The 26,022-nt window shown below is 35.4% G+C and overlaps 1 protein-coding gene and 1 pseudogene across 1 annotated transcript in view; one reads left to right on the top strand and one right to left on the bottom strand.

Annotated features, from left to right (window-relative positions):
* Nucleotides 1-26,022, top strand: part of LOC136821415 (solute carrier family 23 member 2-like) — a 39,253-nt gene continuing 13,231 nt past the window's right edge. The window contains exons 1-10 of the mRNA XM_067077650.1: nucleotides 1-84; nucleotides 12,645-12,758; nucleotides 13,287-13,444; nucleotides 14,059-14,159; nucleotides 15,015-15,076; nucleotides 17,475-17,631; nucleotides 18,368-18,392; nucleotides 19,189-19,285; nucleotides 19,730-19,868; nucleotides 20,381-20,634. Coding sequence (XP_066933751.1) covers nucleotides 31-84; nucleotides 12,645-12,758; nucleotides 13,287-13,444; nucleotides 14,059-14,159; nucleotides 15,015-15,076; nucleotides 17,475-17,631; nucleotides 18,368-18,392; nucleotides 19,189-19,285; nucleotides 19,730-19,868; nucleotides 20,381-20,634 — 1,161 coding nt within the window. The 5' untranslated portion in view covers nucleotides 1-30. The remainder of the gene's footprint in view (nucleotides 85-12,644; nucleotides 12,759-13,286; nucleotides 13,445-14,058; nucleotides 14,160-15,014; nucleotides 15,077-17,474; nucleotides 17,632-18,367; nucleotides 18,393-19,188; nucleotides 19,286-19,729; nucleotides 19,869-20,380; nucleotides 20,635-26,022) is intronic.
* On the bottom strand, nucleotides 23,757-25,401 carry LOC136821404 (adenosine receptor A2b-like; annotated as a pseudogene).

Here is a 26,022-nt window from a genome sequence, read left to right as displayed (position 1 = left end):
GACACAAAAAGACAAAAAATATCATCTGAAATGGACACAAAAACGGAGGCTCATGCAGATTCGATCGATGTCCAATCTCCTTTGGTAAGCCTTATTGTTTACTTTAAGAAAGGTATCTAAGAGTTTTTTGAAGTTCCTGTTAATAATTTTTAGCCTTTTAAGCTGATATCCATAATTTCAGATTCACTGTTCCTCGGTCGTCAAGGGCCTGAAGGGAAGACTCAAAACATTAAACGAATCTCTAAGAATGTTTCTCTAAATTTCAATTGAATGGCATTTCTAAATTATTTAAGCTGGGAAAAATCATAATATAACAGCTTCATTCGTTTTTCACCGTTTAACATAGATTATAAGGGCCTGAATCAGGCAAAATAACCAAATTTACAGTTTACAAAATGAACATATTAGTTAAAGGTGGTAGAAATTCACCCAATCTTCCGAGAAAAAATATGCTTATCTTTCGATAAATTTGAAGCTGAGGGAGGACCTTTTCTTTAAGGTGCTAAGATTTCATAATGTCGTCAGGTGACAATGATGTTATCAAAAAAATTTGCAAGAAGGTGTCTATCCAAAAATTTGCCAATGGATAAACAATAATCTAAACTATTAGTTTTATCAAAACTTTTCGCTGAATGGTTTAAGAGAGGTATATCATTTCTTGAAAACTTTAATTTGCCTCTACTCTTTGTAAGGGCCTTGATGGTAGAAGGATTAGATCTACTTCAGGACAAGATATGTATTTTATTCTTTAAGAGTGTCCGGAAGCATGGAATAACTCATAGATCGTTTTTATAGTCCATGATTTACATAGATATCCCCAGTAATCTAGAACTTTTAACAGTCTTTCAAACATGTTTTCACGGGGTCAATGGTTTGAACCGTGAACCCTCTAGTTTCAAACGCCTTCAACCATTTTGGTTATATCGTTCCTTGATATGGGGGTTTAGCTTTGACCACAGTTTTATGACTCGCATAATACTATAAAAGAAAATAAATCCAATAAAATAAAATAAATCCAATAAAATATTTTCTGACACTTTCATTGATGAAATGAACTGAAACACAAGCGTTTGTCATTTGATTGGGGTCCTAAAAACAGGCCTTTAAAAGGGAGTTGAAAGGGAATTTATTTTCATACATTAAATGGTTTAAAATATGATCGTGTAAGTATTTGCCAAACTGAATACCATGTTATTAGGGGAGGGACTGTGAGAAAAAATTTTTGATTTTAATTAGTGGACCATGTACAAAAGTTGCTAAATATCCTAAAAACAGGTAAGAAAGTGAAATTTTTGATGGGGGACCCTTTTTAAGGGTCCCCCGGACCCCACTTTTGCGGGGCCCAGCGCGCAAAACCCGCCTACAAAATAGGCTTGTAGCAACTTTTTCAAAACATAGGCATGTGACATACCAAATTGTCAGAAATTTTATGTAGGTTCCAAAAAACATCACAACTAGGGGTCAAAAATCAAGCTATAAAAAGTAATGGCTATTTTTTGACAGTTTTTTTACGAAAAATAATGTAAAATCATAAAATTTTATCATAAAGAACACGTATATACTTTGAGCTTGAAAAATATATTTACATACAATACATTAAATATCACTAAATGTACTAGTATAATGGTGAAACTGGTGAATAATAAAATCATCTATTGTTTAAAAAATGTTCAATTTTCTTGTTATATCATCTGCAAGCTGTTTTGGTATGAGGCATAATTCTAACGGTGCACTGGTAAGCAACCTTTTCCACTATTTTAATAATTTGTTCACACTTTGTATTTTGAATGTCTGCTTCCTCTGGGAATGTCCATTGGCTGCCAGCTTTGACCTTTCTTGAGAAATAAGAAACTTTCAAGCAATCATTGTCAACTGAATCTATCACACCTATGAATGAAAAGAGAACAGTTAGCATGGTTCTAAACTAAACTGGAAAAAGGATGAAAAAATATTACATTGCAACCAGAGGCCCCTGTTGCAACCCAACACTGACCTAAATGCCATGTATATTCTGTGTTATCTTCATTTAGCCATGCAGCTGCTAACATGCATTCCAGGAGTGTATTCGTTTTTCTTAGGATATGACTCACGTTCAGTATCTTTAGATTGTCCTTCAATAGCGGCTGCCTGATCTTCAGGTTGATTGATCTGTGTATTGAACCAAATTCTGTCTCTGAAAATATGATCAAGTTTTTTTGATTATCCATGGCAGAGTAAACAAGCTTAGTCCAGTACACTCATGACTTTCTCACTTTCTTTAATCATGATTTTCAAAATAGATATGGATATTCTTTCTCTTACCTTCTAGGGCACACAAAATGTTTTTAAGATCAGCCATGGATATGCTTTTTGCTTCCTTCACTCCTTCAAAGTATCTTTCTAAGCCATCCTGATAATCATCTGAGCTAAGCTTCTTTCCATTTTTCTTTAATCTGAACATTGCCTTGTTATCAGCAAATCCTGAACAAGCACTGGCATATCTAACTTCTCTATACATACGATCAACCTTCTCTTTACATTCTTCAAACGATTACATGAATTTGATGACATCTTCTTTGCATGTGAATGGTCCAGGAATATCTTGACTTTTAAAAAAATGTAAATCTTTCAACCGTTTCTCTTCATTCTTGGCATTCAGTAAATCTTTTTCTTTGTAATCTTTTTCCTGGAGCTTTTTCATCTTCTCATTCCAATTTACTTTGATGGACTCAATTGCTATAGATTGTGCCTTGTATTTCCTAAATTCTTCTGGTTGATCGTATGTATAGAGGAGTTAGATATGCCAAGGCTTGTTCAGGATTTGGTGATAACAAGGCAATGTTCAGATTAAAGAAAAATGGAAAGAAGCTTAGCTCAGATGATTATCAGGATGGCTTAGAAAGAGAAAGATACTTTGAAGGAGCGAAGGAAGCAAAAAGCATATCCATGGCTGATCTTAAAAACATTTTGTGTGCCCTAGAAGGTAAGAGAAAGAATATCCATATCTATTCTGAAAATCATGATTAAAGAAAGTAAGTAAGTCAGGAGTGTACTGGACTAAGCTTGTTTACTCTGCCATGGATAATCAAAAAAAACTTGGTCATATTTTCTGAGACAGCATTTGGTTCAATACAGATCGATAAACCTGAAGATCAGGCAGCCGCTATTGAAGGACAATCTAAAGATACTGAACGTGAGTCCTATCCTGAGAAAAACGAATACACTCCTGGAATGCATGTAGCAGCTGCATGGCTATAGTATAGGAGGATAGCACAGAATATACATGGCATTTAGGTGAGTTAGGTTGCAATGTAATATTTGTTCATCCTTTTTCCAGTTTAGTTTAGAACCATGCTAACTGTTCTCTTTTCATTCATAGGTGTGATAGATTCAGTTGACAATAATTGCTTGAAAGTTTCTTATTTCTCAAGAAAGGACAAAGCTGGCAGCCAATGGACATTCCCAGAGGAAGCAGACATTCAAAATACAAAGTGTGAACAAATTATTAAAATAGTGGAAAAGGTTGCTTACCAGTGCACCGTTAGAATTATGCCTCATACCAAAACAGCTTGCAGATGATATAACAAGAAAATTGAACACTTTTAAACAATAGATGATTTTATTATTCACCAGTTTCACCATTATACTAGTACATTTAGTGATATTTAATGTATTGTATGTAAATATATTTTCAAGCTCAAAGTATACGTGTTCTTTATGATAAAATTTTATGATTTTACATTATTTTTCGTAAAAAAGCTGTCAAAAAATAGCCATTACTTTTTATAGCTTGATTTTTGACCCCTAGTTGTGATGTTTTTTGGAATCTACATAAAATTTCTGACAATTTGGTATGTCACATGCCTATGTTTTGAAAAAGTTGCTACAAGCCTTTTTTGTAGGCGGGTTTGCGCTATAGGCCCCGCATAAGTGTGGTCCGGGGGACCCTTAAAAAGGGTCCCCCATCAAAAATTTCACTTTCTTACCTGTTTTTAGGATATTTAGCAACTTTTGTATATGGTCCATAAAAAAATTATGTCATAGTCCCTCCCCTAATGTTATACTGTGGATATTTTAAGACATACCTTGGGTAAGAACAAGGGTTAGGGTTTTATTTCTGTCATCAAATACGAACGAACAACGAACACTGGATAGTTTAGTGAGGTGTGATAGAGTTTAAAATCTAAATAATAATTTTCACTAAAATCTACGTGCATCGTATTAGTTATCATTTGAAATACTAGTGTCAGGTGGAGTCAAATTAAGTTGTTCCATAAAGGTTAACAATATTTATTTCTACTTAGTCCAGTACTATATTTGGCGTAGTAGTGTACTGGTTATATCAATCTTGACTGTCGTCTGGAGGTCGAGATTCGATTCGATTTCCACGCGTTGCTGTGATCCAATTGGAAAGTGAATGTACCTTCGCCTGGGCCAACCCATGCCATGCGAGGGGAATTTGGTAGACATGAACTTATGAAGACTGTGGTGGTGACTGTGCTAGGTGAACACACAGTCAGAAATAAAAGGGGGTTTTGTGACATTTCTACCTTCTGTCATATCTGATCTATATGGTATCTGGTGGAATTTTGAGGTTACCATATCAAAACTTTGAAGAACTCAAGTATAGAAATTTCTCGTGGATTTAGAAGAAACGCGAATTTAAGAGGTTACTTCAATCCTGAGTAATACTTAGAAATATGACGTGGTTAAATTGAGGTTACCCAAATGAGGTTACCTCATTCTAAAGCTTATAAATCGATACCTACTGAAGCAAAATTGCTCAAAATTTAAATATGCCTCAAGTAGGCCTCATTCTAAGCAAAAACCAATTTGGATTTCCTATAAGCTGTATTTTTGGGGCTAAATTGAGGTTACCAATTCACAATTTTCATTTTATAAACCCCTTTTATCATCTAATTGTCTTCAAAAAAAGTGGATATTTTGTTGGCAATTGGTTTGATAAAGGTAATAGAAGCTAAATTCATCAAGAAAATTATGACTGATAAACAAAAAGGTTGTATATTTAAGGTTACTCTTGTAGAAAAGAACCATTTTCACTGTAATCCTGTGTTAAGTTAAAGCTAATAAGGCTATTAATCAAAGATCAATATTATTTGTTTTGCATGACTATAACATCAAATCATAAACTAAATCACATCTCAAGATGGATTATTAGAAGTAGAAGAAATCAGAATCTTTAAAATTCAAATTTTGATGGGTTTTTGAGGTTACTACAATCCACCGAAAAGTAACCTGAAAAAATCACACCAAATCTTCAATATTTTTCGCACCTTTTTTGACCAAGTGTTGCCATGTCAGTATAGAGTATGCTCTCAAGTTTTTAGAGGTTAAAATAGTTTTTACTAAAAGATGTGGTGATGATTTTATTCTAAATTTACCAAAAAGAGTAATTTTTTGACTTTCCAAAAATATCACACAATTTTTGACTGTGATCAGGTATCGACTCCACAATACACCGCGAATAAGGAGAGAGTGCGCTGGCCTTGTTCCCTAGTGGTTCACGCCGATTAACGCACTTGATCTGAGATTCCGCTTATTCCTGCCTCACAAGCTGACAGGCAATATTTAAACTCTAGCGTAAGACAGTTCTAACGAGACAACTCCTTGACCCGCCCAAAGCAGAACGAGACTTCCTCTGTAAAGAGGAACCAGTCATCATCATCAGTTTTTTTTGGATCTTCCCATCATGAAAGCATGTTGTCCGAAATTGAGTCACCGACACCGCGAATCCTTTGTCAATCAATCAGAATCAATATGTTTTTCGTATAAGACTGTCATATTTTTTTTAGACTTGGGGCAGTACTAGAAAAAAAACACACATAAGTGTTGTTTTTGTTAATTGTCGCCATTTGATTGACAAGTTTTGAAAGTTGAATTAGGTTAGTGTTGATCCCTGCATTGCAAACTATCTTGAGACTTCATTTGGATTGAGGCCATCCATTGATAAGACCAGTTTGTCATGGTTTACAGTAAACGTTTTGTTGGTAGATTTTGATTATGACTACCATGTCTTTTTAGAAACGTGAAGATTTCGGGTCTTGTTAAATTATTTGGTCCATAAGTTATAAATTACTCTAATGTTCTTATTAAAAATGTTATTATTTGTAACATTTTATGAGTATATTTTGATGTAAATGTGCAAGTAATTCATGCACCACAAAGCCTCCTCGAACCCGTAATTCATGACTTAACATAGTCTTTGTAGACAGTGGCTAATAACGGTTGCATGATTTTTTGAGAAGTAAATTGATAGGCTACGTCATATCTTTCTTCGTTTCGAGTGTAAAACTCCTACTCTTCATGTAGAGTAAGACCTAACAGCCTGAAGCTGTCTATTGTGTAGACTATACAAATTGAAGGCTTCTGAAACCTTTTGTACCAAATTTGAAAATGCATCAAACACAGGGTAAATGATTTGTTGTGAAATATGAGTTGTGTGTTATGGGGACAAAGTTAGAAAGCAATTGACACTAAAGGTTATTTTTATCAAATTAATGTCGTGTATGATTTATATTAAAACGAAAAAAACTTTGGTTATTTTCGAGTGCAATGGAGCTGGGCGTTTGGAATTTTGAACAAGTTGATTATGTTATGATTTTCTATATAGTATACACTTGTAAAGAGGTTAGTTGGGATGGATTTGTAGTAAGGGGCGGAAAGTGTGCGATAAAGGGTTTTGGGTCCGTGGACGATTTTCCTTGTGAGATTTAAGTTTTTTTAAGTTTAAAACCTTGCCAACAAACCATTTTTAGACTATGTTCAGACGTTACGGTTGCGCATCGCTAACGGAATCGGAACGGATCATTTCCGTTCTGATGAAAATAGTGGAGCGAAACCGTTTCGATCTGTTTTGCTTTGTAACGGTCTTCTTTTTTTACGTTTCCAATTTTGACGTTCACACAGTGTTTCGGAACCGTTTCGTTTCGGGTCTTGAAAAAGTGTCTTGAAAAGACACTTTACCCCCTGGATATCCACTGTTGAGCAAAAATCATTAACCCCCTGGATATCCGATATCCTCAACAGGGGGGGGGGCACGGACTATTCTGGAAAAGCCCAATGGCGCATATCATGAATTCAATCTCATAAACCATTGTAAAGCAAAGTCATAAGTGAAAAAAAAAGCAGAAAAGGTTTCTGCCTGGTCTCTTATGGCTGGTCTTCTTGGAATAAATATAACTTGGCTACCTTGTACATGACGAGCAAGCCTCTACTAATGGGAAAATATGTCAAAAATGCACCATCCACATGACTAAAGGTTAAATCTCAAATAAGGGTCTTGGAAAATTGGAAATCTTGCAATTCTGTTCTGCCTTTGAGATTGGCCTTTTTGTCATATGACAACATTGACTATTCCTCTACATGGAGAAAGGACAATCTAAATCTCAAAGATTACCACCACAGTAAAACTTTAAATTTTGTAAGGTACTAATTTTGTAAGGTACTAATTTTGAGATTTAACCTTTAGTCATGTGAGCGACGAATGGTCACACGGCCCGGGGGGGGGGACACTCATATGATCTAGCCTACGTCATGTGCCGCATGAGGTTTTTCAGCATCCCAAAATGCACTGTAAGGATGTGTTTCTGTGAGATTGCACTGCAAGGGTCGAATTTTGAAACTAAATCAAAGTAATTGTTAAAAAGAAAGGTTTTTACTTCTCGTTTGTCTGAATTGAAAAAGTTTCTATTGACTGATAATTACAGCTAATAAGAATAGTTTTCTCAGCTTTTCTTTGAAACAGAAAATTTTCCAAGCTTCTTCTTTCACGCAGATTTACAGCTGAGAAATATAGTGCACTATAAGGGTACACCAAGAGAAATGCACTGAAAGGGTACCTTTTCAGCGATATTGAACTGCACTGTAAGGGTACGATTTTGAAAAGCAGATTTTGCGCGGCACATACCGTCATTTCGAAATCGAGTGCCCCCCCCCGGGTCACACGGCCACATTTATTAAACGTCTCGTACTTTTTGATTGTTCTTGTTTGTCGTGAATTTCAATACCTTAGCTCTACTTACGTATGGAGGGAGTACTGTGTATCGACATTTGTTTTCTGACTTGTTGGATACCTTAATATGAATTTTCCCCTTCCAATTCATGATATTCATGACGTAATGTTTTCTACGGAAAGACCCCGGTTTTTGCCAGTAGTGGCAAATTTTATACAACTTTTGTCTAGTTTAAAGTTGACACTGCTGGCTAAAACCGGGGTCTTTCCGTAGAAAACATTTTTACGTCAAGAATACAAATTTCCCCCTTCTATACGTGATTCTGGTATCAAATTTCTTTGGTCATACTTGTTCATGCACAGAAATTGTTCACTATTTAGATTGACAAATACAGGTTCATTTGATTTTTTTGAAATACATTAATTTGATTTTGAGTTTTATTTTGAGAAGAAGAGTTATTTTTGAAGAAAATTAAAAAAAGTTTTAATTGTAAATGCATGAAATAGTATAGTGGGCTCTCCTTGCATTGAACTTCTATTATTCGAATCTTTATTCTATAATTCGAACTAATTCTCAATCACCGTCAAGGAGGAATCTTCGTAAAATGCTTTCTATAATTCGAATTTCTCCATGATTCGAGATTGCCTGTTGACTTCAAATTAGAGAATTTCGAGTGTCATTTTGTTAGAATTATTGAATTAACTGAAATTTGTATACGTGACAATAAAAACAATAACCAGCAATAATAATCATCATTAACTATACTTGATGACTTTCATATTTAGATGCGAAAATCCTTAGTTTTCATATATATATATAGTATTTGTATGGTTCTTTCTTCCACTGCCAGATAACACCTTCCCGTCACATGTCAATATCACGTCAAAAAGGGGCTTGTGACAGTGGGATTTAGAAAGCCACACATTGGATGACGGGAAGACTTGTTGTGAATAACATGCTTTCTTGTCTTGTTTGGACGACCTTATAAGGGGAAAGTGTTTTGGGGGCTATTCATGGTATGCACCATTGCAATGTCTTCTGACATTACATCACGGACCTAACAGCTGATTCGTTGTAAGTGACATAAAATCAGTCAATACGTCACTTTCAACCAATCAGCTGTTGGGTCCGTGGAAGACATTGTAATGGTGCATATTATGAATTCTTATCATTCAAGTATATTAATTGGTTTGTAGAAAGGGTTTGAAAAAGTTGAGAGAATATTTCACTTTTCGTTTCTATATCAGACCTATAGCAAGAATCGGGCTCAGTCAGGAATTGCTTTACCAGAACGATGTTAAACAGCTTCATTCCCGTGTATAACAGACCTTTTTGATTACGCACGGAGCGAGCGTAAGCGAGCGGAGTGCGACTCTTTTGGCAAACGCATGCGCGTAAGCAAAATTTACAAAATTTCAATGATATGCGGGCCCTAAAAATGGAAATTCACCTTTTTTTTCGTCTAGCCGTTATTCCACCATGTTTAGCCTCTGGAATGTTTAAACTTTGAAAATTTCGTGAAAATTAGCGTTTTTTAAGAAGAAGTCGTTGTAGTGTCAATCTTTCTCAAATTTAAAAAACCACTTTCCCTTGGAAAAAATTGACGTTTTTTGTTTTTTTGGGACCCTTGGGGCATAAGGTACCTGTTGACCGCAAAAATTCCTAAATTCGATAATTGACCGTTGATAACATTAGGGGTAAAGGGACCCAATGACGTCACAGGTTTGGTAAAAAACTTCAAAGTGCGATATCTCGAGTTTGAAAAGGAGTTGGAAGGTCGTTGACCCCTCATTCTATCGGGAATTCCATGGAGAATAAGATGGGAGGATTTACGAGGCTTGAGTAGGACTTCTAAATGTGGCCAGCCATTTTCAGTTGATGACGTCATCAAAACAGAAAATATGCGATATCTCGAGTTTGAAACGGAGTTGGGAGGTCGTTGACCCCTCAATCTATCGGGAATTTTATGGGGAATGAGATAACAGGATCTATGAGACTTGAAAAGGATATTCAAATTTGGCTGAATTTTTAGCCATTTTCAGTTGATGACGTCATCAAAACAAAAAAATGCAATAACGTGAGATTGGAAAGGAGTTGGGAGGTCGTTGACCCCTCATTCTATCGGGAATTTTATGGGGAATGAGATTGAAGAGTTTATAACGCTTGAATAGGACTCAAATTTGGCTGCGATAACTCGAGATTGGAAAGGAAGGACGACTTAAAATAGAAATTAGCTAACATTTGGGTAAGCGGTGTGAGAAAATCAAAACAAAACAGCGGAAAAAGAACTGAACTCTCGGAATAAATAATGCTAACGGAAAAACGTAAAAAAACAAACCATTTTTTGATGAACTCTTATTCTATTCTTTCCAAAAAGTCAGTGCAAATAAATCTGATGAAATATATAGAAATTATTACAAAACTACTCGACACACACGTGACACAACCCAAAGCAGAGATAAATTCAGCTTTTGCTGGCACGTTCGTTCGTGAAAACCAAACAGTTTTTTTTATCAATACAATAATATGTAAATGCATAAAAACTTGAAATTCTTTAATACTTGTCAAGAATATTTTCCATAACAAAACAAGGGAAATTCAATGTCTTTGATTAAACCATGTAACGAGGGATTTTTGTAAAAGCTCTCTGGTGTCTCTCCCAGCCAATTCTCCACAAAACTGTGTCTTTAACTTTTCAGCATCAATTCTTCAAACAACTTCGAAAATTCGACACGTTTACATACAGCTTGACAATAAAGTTGAAAGTCGAGAAGTTCCCCATTTAATTTAGTTTTTGTTGCAAAAATGTTGTTTCAGACCATTTATAGCTATTTAAACCAGTATGCAAATTTCTGTCATCCATGCATCGAAACAAAAACATCGAAAAGTGTTATCAATCTTATAGAGAAACGCAATCATGAAGAAATTCTTCTCAATCAAAAAAATACAATACATCTTCTTTTTCTACGTATAATGATAATTTCACATCACTGAAAATGCTGCTGCATTTATTTTGAAGCTTCTGAATCAAAAAAATTGTTTATTTAATTTGATGTGCATATTTTTGGCGGGAACTTAATTGTCGAATGTTTTTGTTCGAATCTAACGTTCGAATCTAACAAGATTTTCGAACAAAAACATTCGAAATTATAGAGACCCGGAATTCCCGAGTTATTCTTTCCAAGTTAAAAAACCGAGTAATCCCGAGTTATAACGTCATTTTACATTTCATAGCTCGGTTTATTTTGCTTTCTTTAACTTTATTTTTCATTTTTTGAATTTGGAATTTTTGGTTCCTTTAACTGTCCGAGTTATTTTTCATTTTCTAACTCGGGAGATTGTGCCTTCTTTAAGTTAACTATCCGAGTTATTTTCCCTTTTTAAACACGGGAATTGTTGCTTCCTTTAACTTTCTGTAAATAGATTTACCTTAAAGAAGAAGAAATTTTGGCGGAAAGAAAATTTGGCGGATTTGGCCAGAATCCGCCAAATTAAGTTCCCGCCAAAATTTCTTTTTCCGCCATCTGCCAAATTAAATTCCCGCCAAATTAAACTTTTTGAAAATATGATCTCTTTTAAGGTGTTTTTGCATTTTTTTGCTGTTTTTACGCCATTTTAAGGATACATTTTTCAGCAAACGCCAAATTAAATTCCCGCCAAATTTAGTTTTTTCGTCCATCCGCCAAATTAAATTCCCTCTAAAAAACTTTTTCGGCCATCCGCCAAATTAAATTCCCGCCAAAATTTCTTCCTTTAAGGTACGTCATCATCACAAGATTCGCAGTACTTTGAGTTTTGATCCGTTTTAAGTTGTAATTTTTAGATTTATGGAATTTTGGATTTTCGGAATTTCTTTGGGATTTGGGATTTTCGGAAAAAAAGTACGATATTCTTTTGAGCAGCGGATTGATAGCCCCTCCCACCTCTTCTTACATAACCAGTGGGCTTGGGCGTCTACCTGGCGTCTATAGAATTCCTTTCGCTTTGCGAACACGAGACTCGTAATCCGTGCGTAACCCCTTTTACGATTGATTGGAGCTAGAGATTTTATCTCTAGGTTCATCAAGAATAGTGGAGAGAAGTTGTGTTGTAATACACTGAATTTAAACAGTCTACCCTAACTTGCCATCCTTTACACGTCAATTAACTCTCAGCTGCATGGTCAGCTTTTGAGGAGAATGGTAACGAAAATACTAGACTGGAGTCGTTTATAATGCCTGTAATACTAATAATACTAATACTAATACGGGATTTAGTTTGTATAAACGACTGGAAGAATCCGGTGTTTCAGCCTTATAAATACCCCGGCTAGCTACGCAGAAACTTGCGTAGCGAGAAAACAATTTATCAAGCAACAACAAACTCCCAAAACAAAATCAACTCAAAATGAAAAACTTTTAACACACAAATCCACACACATTTTTTTTTTCAATAATTTTTTTGAGCGGGAAAAATTATAATTGAAATATTGACATTTTTCTTTGATTTGGAGTTTGCACAATTTGTTTGCACAAAGCTTTCTAGACGACTAAAATTGTTCCCTCCATTACTTTTTGCTTTATTTCTACTATGTCTGAATTAGTCGTCTAGCTTGCTAGACTACGAAAATACAAGAACAATTTATTTAAGGCATTTATTTTACCTACTATTAACCTCGGTATTTGATTTGAATATCTATTCTTTTACTTTTAGATGGGTCAAAAAGTAGAATCAGAAAAGAGTGGAGCGAAACAATCAAAAGATGAACTACTCTATCGTATCGATAAAGATCCATCATGGCCTTTGGCAATGCTTCTTGGATTTCAGGTATAATTTATTCGTAAAGTTAAAAGTCTGTTAAAGGCTGGGTTATTATAATTATTGGTCGATTTTCTAAGTAATCGAGTTGCGAAAATAGCAGTTCTTTTTTGAAGCAATCTTCACCAAAAGCATTTACTATTGCAACAAAGTAGGGGGGAAAGGATCCGTAGCATTTTTTTTGGGACGCAACCGCATGTGATTGGTTCGAAAGTAGATAGGACTTTTGAGATTTTTTTGAGAGGGGGTCCGCGAATGAGGCCTTGCCAAAGTTTTTATGGGAAAAAAACTGACGTAGGTATGTAATCCTAAACCCCAAAAATAGTGAACAAATTAATGATTTTTCTAAGTTGAACGAAAATGATTGATACCCTCGGATAGAGCATGAAATTCTGATAAAAAAATGATTATTATAAATCGATTATTATGTCTAAGAGACAATTATACTGTTTTCCTTAAAAACGCGTTCTTTTACATGAATTCTGCTTTAGCCTCTGCCCGATTCTCCACCTTTCAGTTCTAACCTTTGTTTTTCAGCACTATCTGACGATGTTTGGGGCTACAGTAGGATTACCCTTTGCGTTGGCAGGTGCTTTATGTCTTGGTAACAACTCCACCATCGTTGGTGAATTGATCAGCACACTGTTCTTCTGTTCTGGTTTGGTGACACTCTTGCAATCCACATTCGGAGTCAGGTATACACCTTTTCGACCGTAGTCGCCAATTACCGCGCGGGCATTTTTTTGTCCGCTTTATCCCACTAAAACCGTCCCAGTCCTTTTTTCGCACCTATAGACAATAGAAAAATGTTTCAAAAAAGGATTGAATCGAGTTTAGGGGGGTCAAATAATTAAGTGGCACGCGTGTGACCGCGCGACTACGGGGAAAAGGTTTATTTCAAAAATTATTTCCTTTTTTATTTGTTTTTATGTGTGCTTGATTTGATGATCTGAAAAACTATTTTCAAAAAGCTTTGTTCGAAATTGAGCAATGATTCAACCCTCTAGAGCCGAGACAGAAAATTTGAACAAATGTTTTTAACTAATAGGGAACTGTCCATTCTAAATCAAGAAATTATAACTTGGCTAAAAATAAAGTACGGCATCGATGAAAGACAATCTATACATAATTCATGATATGCACCATTGCAATGTCTTCTGAGATTACATCACCGAACCAACAGCTGATTGGTTGTAAATGACGTAAAATCAGTCAATGCGTCACTTTCAACCAATCAGATTTTGGGTCCTTGGAAGATATTACAATGGTGCATATCATGAATAAGAAGTTATTTGATTTTTTCTTTCAGGCTACCAATTGTTCAAGGAGGAACATACACATTTCTCGCACCAACTTTTGCAATCATGGGAGCAAGAACGACTTCTTGTTTTACTACTGTCATTGTTAACGGTATGTGTTTCCAGCTTTAAACCACTAATCTGTATTCAAAATATTGGGCTAAGTTTAATCCGCAATCTTTGATCAGAGTTTCTAGAAAGGTGGTACCGCAAATTTTTTTTCCGTTAGTGGACGCAGACCTGATTTAGCGGCCGAAGACCTGAATTAAAAGGCCGAAGACCTGATTTAACGGCCGAAGACCTGATTTAGCAAGTCACCGGCCAAATACCTGATAGATAAGTAAGGGTCAGTTAAACTAGCTTGAACCACTCGGCAAAGCACCAGTTGCGATGGTCCAGTGGTTCGTGCAGTGTTATCGAAAACGAAAGATGGGTAGTTTGAGACGAGTTATTGGCATTAATTTTCAATCTTTTTAGTTTAAAATCATTTACCTTAAATTTTTTTTCATTACAAATTTCCAAAATCCATTTTCTCCAGGTCTTCGGCCGTTAAAAAATGTATTCGACCGCTGCATCAAGTCTTCAGTTTTTAATTCAGGTCTTCGGCCGCTAAATCAAGTCTGCAACCGCTAATTCAGGTCTGCGTCCGCTGACGGAAAAAAATTGCGTTGGTACCCTAATGGTAGCAGCAATCGATGTGGGTCAATTTATAATTCAATGCAATTTTCCGTTAAGAAAAAACATTCACCCATATCGACAAACCATCAAAGTTATTAAAGTAGTTGAAATGCATTATATAGAAACATTTTAAAAACCAATCTCTATGATACGTAAAAACGTAAAACTTAAAATGACAATTTAGAAACCGAAAAGCCTCCATTTTGCTGTTATTTCACAAGAAGTTATTTCAAATTGTAACATTTTCAAAACGACCGTGAATATTCTTAAAAACCTTTCTTGTTATCAGCGACCACCAATGCAACTGCTTCAATACCAGACCCCGAAGAATGGAAGTCAAGAATCACAGAGGTTTATACAAAAATCAAATCTACTTTTACCTATTTTTATGATAGCCTATTATCCGACTTGGACGGTTATATTGGGCGATGAAAAGGGTCTGAGGCCGTCTATGTATATGGTGTTATTTTTGGACCTACCGCCGGGTGCCCCGGTGGAGGTTCTATAAATTAACCCATGTCCGTCCGTCCGTCCGTTCGTTCGTTCGTCCGTCCGTCCGTCTGTTACCAGCTTTTCTCAGGATTGGCTCATTAGTTTTTTCTGATTTTTTGCACAATGATGCAAAATGGCAATGCCCAGAACGTGACGGAGCCCGATTTTCGAAAAAAAATCTATTTGGGCAAATTTGGGCCAAAAACTACCTAAAAATAGGGTTTTTTCGACTTAGTGCAAAATCCTGTCATTACTTTTTTCTGATTTTTTGTACAAAGATGGAGGGCAAGATTCTCTAAAGAATGGCTGAAGTGGTTTTTCCCGGAAAATTCTTATTCGCCTTAAAAACGGATTTTCGTATTTTGGGGGAAATTCCCTTTAACCAAATAAGAAAATATAGCTTTTCTCAATGTTGACTCGTTATTTTTTTCTGATTTTTTGCACAATGATGCAAAATGGGAATGCCTAAAATGTGTCTGAGCCCGATTTTCGAAAAAAAATATATTTGGGCAAATTTGGGCCAAAAACTGCCTAAAAATAGGGTTTTTTGGACTTCGTGCAAAATTCTGTCATTACTTTTTTCTGATTTTTTGTACAAAGATGGAGGGCAAGATTCTCTAAAGAATGGCTGAAGTGGTTTTTCCCGGAAAATTCTTATTCGCCTTAAAAAAACGATTTTCGTATTTTTGGGAAATTCCCTTTAACCAAATAAGAAAATATAACTTTTCTCAAAGTTGACTCATTATTTTTTTCTGATTTTTTGCACAATGATGCAAAATGGCAATGCCTAAAATGTGACGGAGCCCGATTTTCGAAAAAAAATATATTTGGGCAAATTTGGGCCAAAAACTACCTAAAAATAGGGTTTTTTGGACTTTGTGCAAAATTCTGTCATTACTTTTTTCTGATTTTTTGTACAAAGATGGAGGGGCAAGATTCTCTAAAGAATGGCTGAAGTGGTTTTTCCCGGAAAATTCTTATTCGCCTTAAAAAACGGATTTTCGTTTTTGGGGAAATTCCCTTTAACCAAATAAAGAAAATATAACTTTTCTCAAAGTTGACTCATTATTTTTTCTGATTTTTTGCACAATGATGCAAAAATGGCAATGCCTAAAAATGGACGGAGCCCGATTTTCGAAAAAAAATATATTTGGGCAAATTTGGGCCAAAAACTACCTAAAAATAGGGTTTTTTGGACTTTGTGAAAATTCTGTCATTACTTTTTTTCTGATTTTTTGTACAAAGATGGAGGGCAAGATTTCTAAAGAATGGCTGAAGTGGTTTTTCCCGGAAAATTCTTATTCGCCTTAAAAAACGGATTTTCGTATTTTGGGGAAATTCCCTTTAACCAAATAAGAAAATATAACTTTTCTCAAAGTTGACTCATTATTTTTTTCTGATTTTTTGCACAATCATGTAAAATGGCAATGCCCAAAATGTGACGGAGCCAGATTTTTAAGGAAAATTTTTTTGGGCAAATTTGGGCCAAAAACAGCTTAAAAGGTTTTTTGGGACTGAATGGTTTAAGTGATTTTCGTATTTGGGGACATTCCTTTTTACCATTTTACATTATTCAACGCACAAGCTTTATTTTTCCATTCTGAATTTTTGTACAATTATTGTCACTTTTTTCTTATTTTCATCTGATGTTAATCATTAGGTAGGTCCATTCAGCATGTTGCTTGTTGTATCTTTCTTAAACATCTAGTTGCTTGTATAAGTTGTTGTTTGTTGATGTTGTTAGTTGATGTTGTGTTGCTTTCAAGGATAAACCAATGGGTGCGGTAAGCGTTTTTACGGCAGGGAACTGTCAACCTTACTTGGAAGGTTTTATTAGTATATTAGAAGAATCTTTGAATAACAAGGTACTTCAAAGTACACCAGTTTGGAAATCTGTTTCATTCACAATATCTAGGATTCTGAATTTCATCTTCTGTGGACTTGATTTACCTCACTAACTTCCTGTGAATTTACATACTTCACTCAAGTCATGATAAAAAAAGATGATATTTTGTATAACACTTAAAATTTCAAAGTGGTCTATGTCCTTTCTTGTGATGGACTTACCTAGACCCCTTTATTAAAATCGGAGAGGGGTGACTAGACTTAAGAATAAGCCAGTGAAGAATAATTTTGTAAGAAAACGAAAGATGGGTATTTTTATTTAGAATAAAAGAAAAAATGACTCTATAGACGAACCGCGCTCATTACCGATGGAATGTCTCGCGAGATTTTATATACCGGTATTTATTTTTAGATTCAAGGCGCCATTATGGTTTCGTCTCTTTTCCAAATCGTGATCGGTTTCAGCGGGATCATGGGTTTCGTGTTACGTTACATCGGACCATTAACCATATGCCCGACCATTGCTCTCGTTGGTTTGCCCTTGTTCGGTGTAGCTGGAAATTTTGCAGGTATATCATTCTCATCTATTTTGCTGTAGCGATTGTGTAGTTTTGCAGTATTTTTGTGTCTAAATAGAGAAATACTGAAAAGTTTTTAAAATGCTAAAAACCTTAAAAATATGGTTTTTGCCTAAATACTCTAAAACCGCTCTTTTAAAATATTTTCGTGATAAATATTTTCGTGATACATGTAAAGAATCATCCTCCTGTTGTAATGTAATGTAATTTTCAACTGCGCAACGCTTTCGAAAGTTCTCTTGCGGAAAAACTTTCAGGAGGGTAGAATAAAGACGTTAGGGTTTCTTTTGATTACACATTACAAAAAAAAACGCGTTCAATTGTTTTGAAAATTCATCTTTTGAATCCGGAAAAGACCTTTTCATAAATTAAGTCACTTGCCTCGTTTTGAAATTATTGCCATGGTGATTAACTCCCAACGGATTTTACTAAAACTCCTTTTTACCTTATCGGGAAAAATTTTTGTCACTTGCTGGTAGTTGGTAAACGCATTAAGGCCGGGGAAAATTTTCGTCACTTGTCCAAAATTTCGTCACTTCTCCCCGATGAAGTTTTCTCCGATAAGGTATTTACAAAAAATCATTTAATATCTCAAGGGACATAATCACTATGGTAATTGTTTGAATATGAGACAAGTGATGTTAGTGACATTTATGAAATGGTCTATTGTAATACAGTTTTGGTTTCAGCGTACTTTCTGTTAATTTTCTCTTTCTTTCTTTTATAGGAACATCATGGGGTGTCACTTTTGTGTAAGCATTTTGTGTTATTATTGTTAAACTGGATAATTCGGTGACCTAATCTCCTAAAGACTCCATGTTTTTTCGGCTTGATTCCCAATAGTTAATACGCGTTTTTTTATAAGAACATTCAAAATTTTTGAAGCCTTCGGATGTTCTTAACTTTTTGAGTTTTAAGCCTAAAAATGTTCTGAACATGTCCTTATCTTGACCATTTTGTGAATTTTTTGACCATTTTCCTAAGAAATGGGGTGTTTTTGATTGAGTCCATAAAGCCTTAAAACGTTCTTAACATTTTGGCCAGTGAAGCCAACTTATGTTCTTATATAACTTATTCTTATAACAAAACGTGTATTAGGCAATTAATATCATATTCAACGATTTTAAAGCCGCTATACAAGGTTGTTCGACGAAATTAATAAATTAGCATGTCCCTGGACAGAATAGGAATATTTTTGAATCCGACCTGACCGCAAAAGAACGAGAATATGGTTGAAAATGTCTTTTCATGAAAAAGTTCAAAAAGTTGTTGTTTTGGACCATCGAAATGAAGCCAAATCCTAAAAAGCCTTTCCAGATGGCTTGTATTTCCCTTTACTACCCACACTTTGTTTTTTAACTTTTTAGTTGTTTGTTACCTAGTTCCATGCTAATTCTAAGTGTTAAATAAGTGTTCGTCATTTCGAAATATTTTCGAAATTATTTTTCTATTCTTCGCTGTTTTGTCTCGAGTGACGAGAGAGATGAGATTAACCGGGCCATCAACTTTAAAATATAGCACATTAATGTTAATGTTTTTCTTTTCCAGAACAATGTTTTGTATTACACTCTTCTCGCAAGTTTTGAAAGAAGTTCGTCTACCAAACCCATTTGGTGATCCTATACCCGTCTTCAAACTTTTCCCAGTACGTATCTATCCATAGCTTGTACCAAACTCTTCTTCATTCTAAAGGTTGGGCCTCATTCTGTGTCTGAGACATTCTATCAAATATCTGTGAATGTATCTGCGGTGGAGCATTGTGTTTTTTAGCATTCAAACAATCTCAACTAAGTGGCGTTCCTTTTCTCGAATCAATGCAATGGTATTTTTCTTTTTCACAAGACCACTCCTACGGTAATATGGTACCAAAAACTAGTACTAGCAGCGAGACACGGAATTCCTGACAGAAACTGACCGAGATTTTGCACCACAAATAGTTTTTGAGTTACAATACGCAAGTGTCCGAAACAGAGAAAACATTTTATTTTCGACTTTCCAAAAATGTATAACACGTGCTTTGACTAAAAAAAATCGATCAAAATTCCTTCTTCTATCGCTTTTTCTTTCCCATCTTGTTTTCGATTTCCAGGTGCTGCTCGCTATTATTGTTTCATGGGCGCTTTCTGCTATTTTAACGGCAGCTGGTATAGCAGAATCGGACAAAGCACGTACTGATTACCGTATTGATGTCTTGCGGGAATCCGATTGGTTTCGTGTTCCGTACCCAGGTGATACGTTTGGAATTTTTTCGCAGATACAGTTGTCGCTCTCCAATTCGACCTTCTACTATTCGATAGGCTCCCTTATTTGATGAAATTTAAAGTCCCCGTCAACAAGAAACTCTCATAAACGACGCTCCTTTATTCGATAAGCTCCCTTATGTGATGATTATCCAATTCACTTTGAAGATCGAATGAGAGAGCGTCAGCTGTAATTTGTCTTAGAATTTTAATGAATATTGAACATCCAGGGCAGGACGAAAAGGGTCTTGAAACATTGAAAAGGCTGGATTTAGACAGGACATCAATCAAACAATGATTTCGTTTTTGACTCTGTGGATATTCAGGGGGTTCCAAGGATTCGTAAAGTTAAAAAAACTGACGAATTGTTTCGGTTTAACCCATTAAGGTCTGAGACCTCCTGAAATAATGAGAGGACATGAGCAAGTGAAAGGAAGTTGTGTAATATGTTCTTTGTCTTCAGTACTGAAGTTTATAATAACAATTCATTTTATTCGAAGGTCAATGGGGTACCCCAACAGTTAACGTGGCGGCAGTTTTCGGAATGTTGGCGGGCGTTCTCGCTTCAATGCTCGAATCCATTGGTGACTATTACGCGTGTGCCAAACTTTCTGGCGCCCCACCGCCCCCTAAACACGCCCTGAACCGTGGGTTAGGGTTTGAAGGGCTTGGTTGTTTGATCACTGGCGCGTGGGGGACTGGGAACGGAACTACATCTTACAGCGAGAACATCAGTGCTATTGGAATAACACGGGTAAGTTTTTCTTTTCTTTCTTTCTAAATAATACAGCTTCCCGAACATGTGAAATAAGAGCTGGCACAGAAGATTTTTAACTTGCCCTGGCTGTTATCTTTCTCCAGTTAAAATGTTTTCCCGTTAATCGTTGGGTGAAGTATCATACTCTGAAAACAAATTGTTAGCAAAAAGGGAAAAAACTTCCTGATTTTCCAACTTCCCTGGTAATAGCACAGATATCTATATAAAGTCTTTCCCAAGCCACGATAGCTAATGTAAAGTGATGTGTCATCTTTAAAGTACTGTAAACTGCTGTAAACTACATTTCGTTGCCGGCATTTCGTCAACAAAACAAATAAGACAATGCGAAGGAATGGCACCTAACTGAGTTCCAAGTTTATGAAGATGTCGCATTATTTTGCTTCAGCCAGGAACACAAACTAGTTCTACCTAGTGTTTTATATAAGACATCTCTGGGCAACACATCAATATGACGTTAAAAAACACCTTCCCGATGGCATTTACTATTAAAACAATTTTCACCTCAAGATGATAATGGCTGTTTTCGAAAATGGTGCCAAAACAACAGTCGGTTTAGTTTTCGAAATGTTTCTCCCCGTAAATTCAAAAAGTTTTTATTGAGGCCTATCGTCCCCTATCAAGTACCTTCGCACTTAACCAAAAACAACTTTTATTTTGGTTCTTGTCTCCCGATCTATGAAGACCGTTCCAAAAAATTGGCAGTCCACCAATTTTGATACAAGTGCTCTTGGGAAAGATGAATTTGAGAAGATTTTAAAGCTCTACATATTTTTTTTTTCAAAAATAATTAAAACAATACAAACAAGACGACTTAAAGTCGAAAATTCCGCATAATATTTGAACATAAAAGATCAGCATTATGCATTATATATTTTGAATGAAGCTTTACACAAAAAATACACATTGTATTGTACATACAGGTCGTAAATACCCTGTTTTCTTATGAAAAATCCATTAAAGAACAAAAAGATTCCTAAAAAAATGCGACTAAAAAATTCCTTTTTATATATAAGCGTATAATAACCTTTCAATTCAGAAGAATAATTCAGAGAACTGTAATAAACTTGAGAAAATGAATTTTAAAATTCTTTGAAAATGAAGAAGAAAAAAAGAACTTTTCATTCTTTGATGCCAGGAACTTCATTTTGTGCTTCACTTGGGCAAAGTTTATATCAGCTTCTTTCTATAAACAGTAGAATTTTCTAAAATTGAGAAAATGGCTTGTCAGAAAAATCTATTGTATACTATCTTCCCTTTTTGATATGAATGATGGTGCACCACCATCAAAATCATAGGCAAAAAAACAGTTGAGTTGTTGAGCTCCAGCTTCTGGACTAGAAAATGGCAGGGTAAAAACTAGTCAACTTTATAAGCTTTAAAGAAATAATACTCCTTGAGATTAAAATTTGGCTATTTTTGCCAAAAATTTCCAAAATCTCAATGCAATAATCCGTATGAAAATATATTAAGAAAAGCTTGTAACTTAAAGGGACATTAAAGTAGTAAAATGTAAACATTGCGCAAACCACGTGTCATTAAAGAGAACAATTAAAATCACGTGTACAAAACAAACTTGTAAAACAATTGAACAATCAGAATTAGCCATTATCTGGTTTGATTTTTTATTTTGACATGTGACATTTGTTTTGATTTTGTATCCGCTGCATACAGTTTGTTTACAAATTTCGCAAGTACTGTTATGTCCCTTTAAGGATACAGACTTCGGTCAAGATTTATTTACCACTGTCACTCAAATTTTCCCACCAGATACAAATTGACTTAAACCTCACTTGTAAAGTAATGCAATTATTCTTCTGATGATGTAATAGACCTTTAAAATTATTTAATTAATTATTTCTAGGTTGACCGTAAGCCTTACAAAATCATAAAATAAATGTTTACATTCAAGTGAAAGTAGTATATAAGTGCTAAAACAGTAAAAGAATCAATATTATACGTAATCGATTAATGGAAGGGCCAAGCAAATCACAACAATGACTATTTTGTACCGTCAACTGCTCTAACTTGGGACGATTGGTCGAAACATAGGACTGTTGCATATCTGGTCTGTTTTTTCACTTACTGTAAAATCGAAAGAGAAATCCTGTATTTTTTAATACGCCGTTCCTTAACTCAAATCAAATGACTTTGAAGGTTTGGTGAAATGGTGGCCGAATTGCCGTCCCATGTTTTGTCAGATAGTCCAAAGTTAGAGCAGTTGACGGTAACTATTTAAACTGCATCCCATTAGACAAACCCTCCCCAATCTCTTGCTGGTTATCCCGTGAAAAATATATAGGGGAAAGATTCCAGAAAAGCAACAAGAATCTTAGTATGGAAATGGGAATCTTATACAAAACAACGGTACCACTGGAGTTTTTTATATATCAAAATGAAAATCCAGATTAGCAAAAGGTGTATCAACATCGGTGAAGTTTAATTGCAGCTCGATTAGTTTGATTTATTACCTTGTTGCTCATTCTTTTTACATTCCGACGACTTATTAGCAGACGCCCACGCTAAACCATAAAGAGCAGGCCAATATCTATCATATTATTGGGGAGGAAAAGCTGGAAAATTTTACTTACCAAACCCATCGAACACCAATCAAACTTCATCGGATAAAAAACTGTCATCAAACTTATATAATCAAACTAATCAAAAACATTTCTTACCAAATAAGGTTTGGTAATCGAACAGCTATTGTTTGATTTCGATGGATACTGTGAAGTTGGGTATAACTTGCATCAGTGGAGGGAAACTTACATATAGCCATCAAAATTACAAAACAAAAGAACTGCGCAGCTCTGCTCGAAGCTCTACTCTACCATTTAACTTCATTTGAGGGGCTATGCATTAGCCTCCACTGACGCAAGTTACCCGATCTCACGGTAGTTTGACAGTTCGATTACGAAAATGATCGCGCTGAATTTCAATTAACTTGATTTCTAAAAAATACTTGCTAAAACTGACTGTTTGTCACAACTGATTTCACTATTAACACATTACTATCTGGTGAAAAAAGGAAAAAAAAAGATCATACCTGCGCTGTTTGTAGTTTTAGTGAAGAAGAGGCAGGGTTTTATGTTGTTGTTGTTGTGAAAAAGTAACTCTTTTTATTCTACTTACTGAGCATTATCAATTTATTGGTGCATTCAGTAACTACACAAACATAAAATACTTAGTAGTAAACGAATAATAAACCTCTTTAAATACTCTACAAAAGGCCAGAAAACATGATAAAAATTGATACAGCAGCAGCAAGTTTCAAAAGCCATTAAAAAGTTCTCACGATGAATGTTTACAAAAATGCTTGGTTACCCTTCTTGTACTAGCGTAATTTTAATTATCTAGAAAGTTATGGAGCCGTACGCTCCAAACTGTGGAGCTAATAATACAGTCGTCAAAAAGGCTTGATATAATTCATTATCTCCACAGTTATCGGACCACTATAAAAACGCGCGAAAATCGTCCGGGGCTAAACGAACGTGTAAAGTGTAAGTTAAATTTAGTAAGTTCGTCCACCGTATCGAGTACTTTCGTTTTCTAATTTTTTTTCCGAGAACACCGCCGCCGCCGCAGAAATTAATAAAGGTTATGTATAGAAAAATCAAAGAGAGCTACTTCCTTCTTTCCACCGGATCAAGGACTTCCACTTTGTTCATGTGAAAGTGAAATATGATTGGTCCTTTCTGAACTTCTGGATCCTCCTCTTCTTTCATGAATAACTCCTTCAAAATACGTCTGTAGGAAGTGTTTTTTAAAACATAGATGATAGGGTTACATACAGAGCTGAATGCAAATATAGTCACTCCGATTTCGATCGGTTTTGTTTCTCCATTGCTGTCAGGAAATGCGACGAAAAGTAAAATCATACCATACAAACAAGAGGAATAAAAAATATAAACGATCAATAAAGTAACAACACTCTTGCTAGCGCGTTCGTTACGGCGTAAATTGCGGTGGGCGTTACGGTTATTGCGGAGCCGGTCGATTCGCGTCAGGTGGTATATCCCTTTCATGATCATTCGATACATGAGGAGTAGAATAAATATGTAGCGAATACATATTACATATACATAATGTAGCGAAGATTATGTAGATTTTCCCCATTATCACCATATTAATAAATATAACTGATGAAACGATCAACGAGATCAGGAGACTTCCAACCAATGATACGTTGATACGTCTCGACGTCATTAAGGCGTGATATCGTAACGGTTTTGAGATTTTCAAATATCGATCCAACGCGATAAGAATGATCAGAAAATTCGATACCCAATTATTAACAATGTCTGTATACCGAATAGACAATGGTTTCTCATCTGGTGTGAATCCAATATAAACAATAGCTTTGAAAGGCATTATGACAAAACATGTGAAAGCATCCCATAAATTCAAAGCCACCAATAGTCTGTCAGGGTTTGAGATTTGGCGCCCTTTATTCTTCTTCACCAAACAATAGAGAGCTAAGGTATTCACCAGTAATCCGATTATTGAAAGCGGGATTCGGATTATACCGTGGTGGTAATATTCCATTATTAATCAACCACTTCAGCAACTTACGCTAGATGACTGTGCTGTATTGGATGATAAGTGCAAAGGTACTTTCTATGATATCAAACAAATATTCATAATCTTTGATTTTCTTTCTTTCCAAGAGGCGTTTTTATTTCCAATGGAGTTGTGCGGGTGTGATCTGTCCTTGGTCGGCAATACAGCCTCCGAGTTTTTGTTTTTTTCACTAAAAAATTATTTAAAACTGCATTTTCAATATCTCTAAATGGCACTGGTGTTGTTTTATTTCTTTCTTTGAGGTGCTTCACTATTTCATTGACGAAAACAGATTTACTTGAAAAAGGCCCAATTTAAAAAAAAAAAAATTGGGGGGGGGGGGCAGACCAGAAACATTTTTATCCTTTCTTTAACAAATCAAAAATTTAAAATAAAGTTATTTTTTTTCATCTTTAGACAACTTAAATGTTAAAAATCTGAACGGATAAGGTGACTCTGATAAACCCTAGGGAGGGGGCACTCGATTTCATGGCATTTGCCGCCCAAAAAATGCCTTTCAAAATCGGACCCTTATACAGTGCAGCTCTTGAGCAATAGTTACCTATGTTCTTATACCTTACAGTGCATTTTACCGAATGTTTCTCACCCTTACAGTGTACTTTGATTACATATCTTACTTTGCTGGGTTCACTTTGCTGAAGCCACCCAAAAGTGAGTCTAAGATGTCGGAATAATGTGCAAAACAAATCAAAATGGGTGCGAGTCAAAACTATAAAGTTACATCAGATTTCTACTGTCAGACTTGCGATTCAGCAGTCCCCAAAGACACCATTACAGTATATCCAG

Source organism: Clytia hemisphaerica, unplaced genomic scaffold (assembly GCF_902728285.1).
Source record: "Clytia hemisphaerica strain Z4C2 unplaced genomic scaffold, Clytia hemisphaerica genome assembly, whole genome shotgun sequence".
In the NCBI taxonomy this organism is placed as follows: Eukaryota; Metazoa; Cnidaria; class Hydrozoa; order Leptothecata; family Clytiidae; genus Clytia; species Clytia hemisphaerica.
The sequence above is the reverse complement of the archived record's forward strand: the minus strand, read 5'-3'. Positions and strand labels throughout refer to the sequence as shown.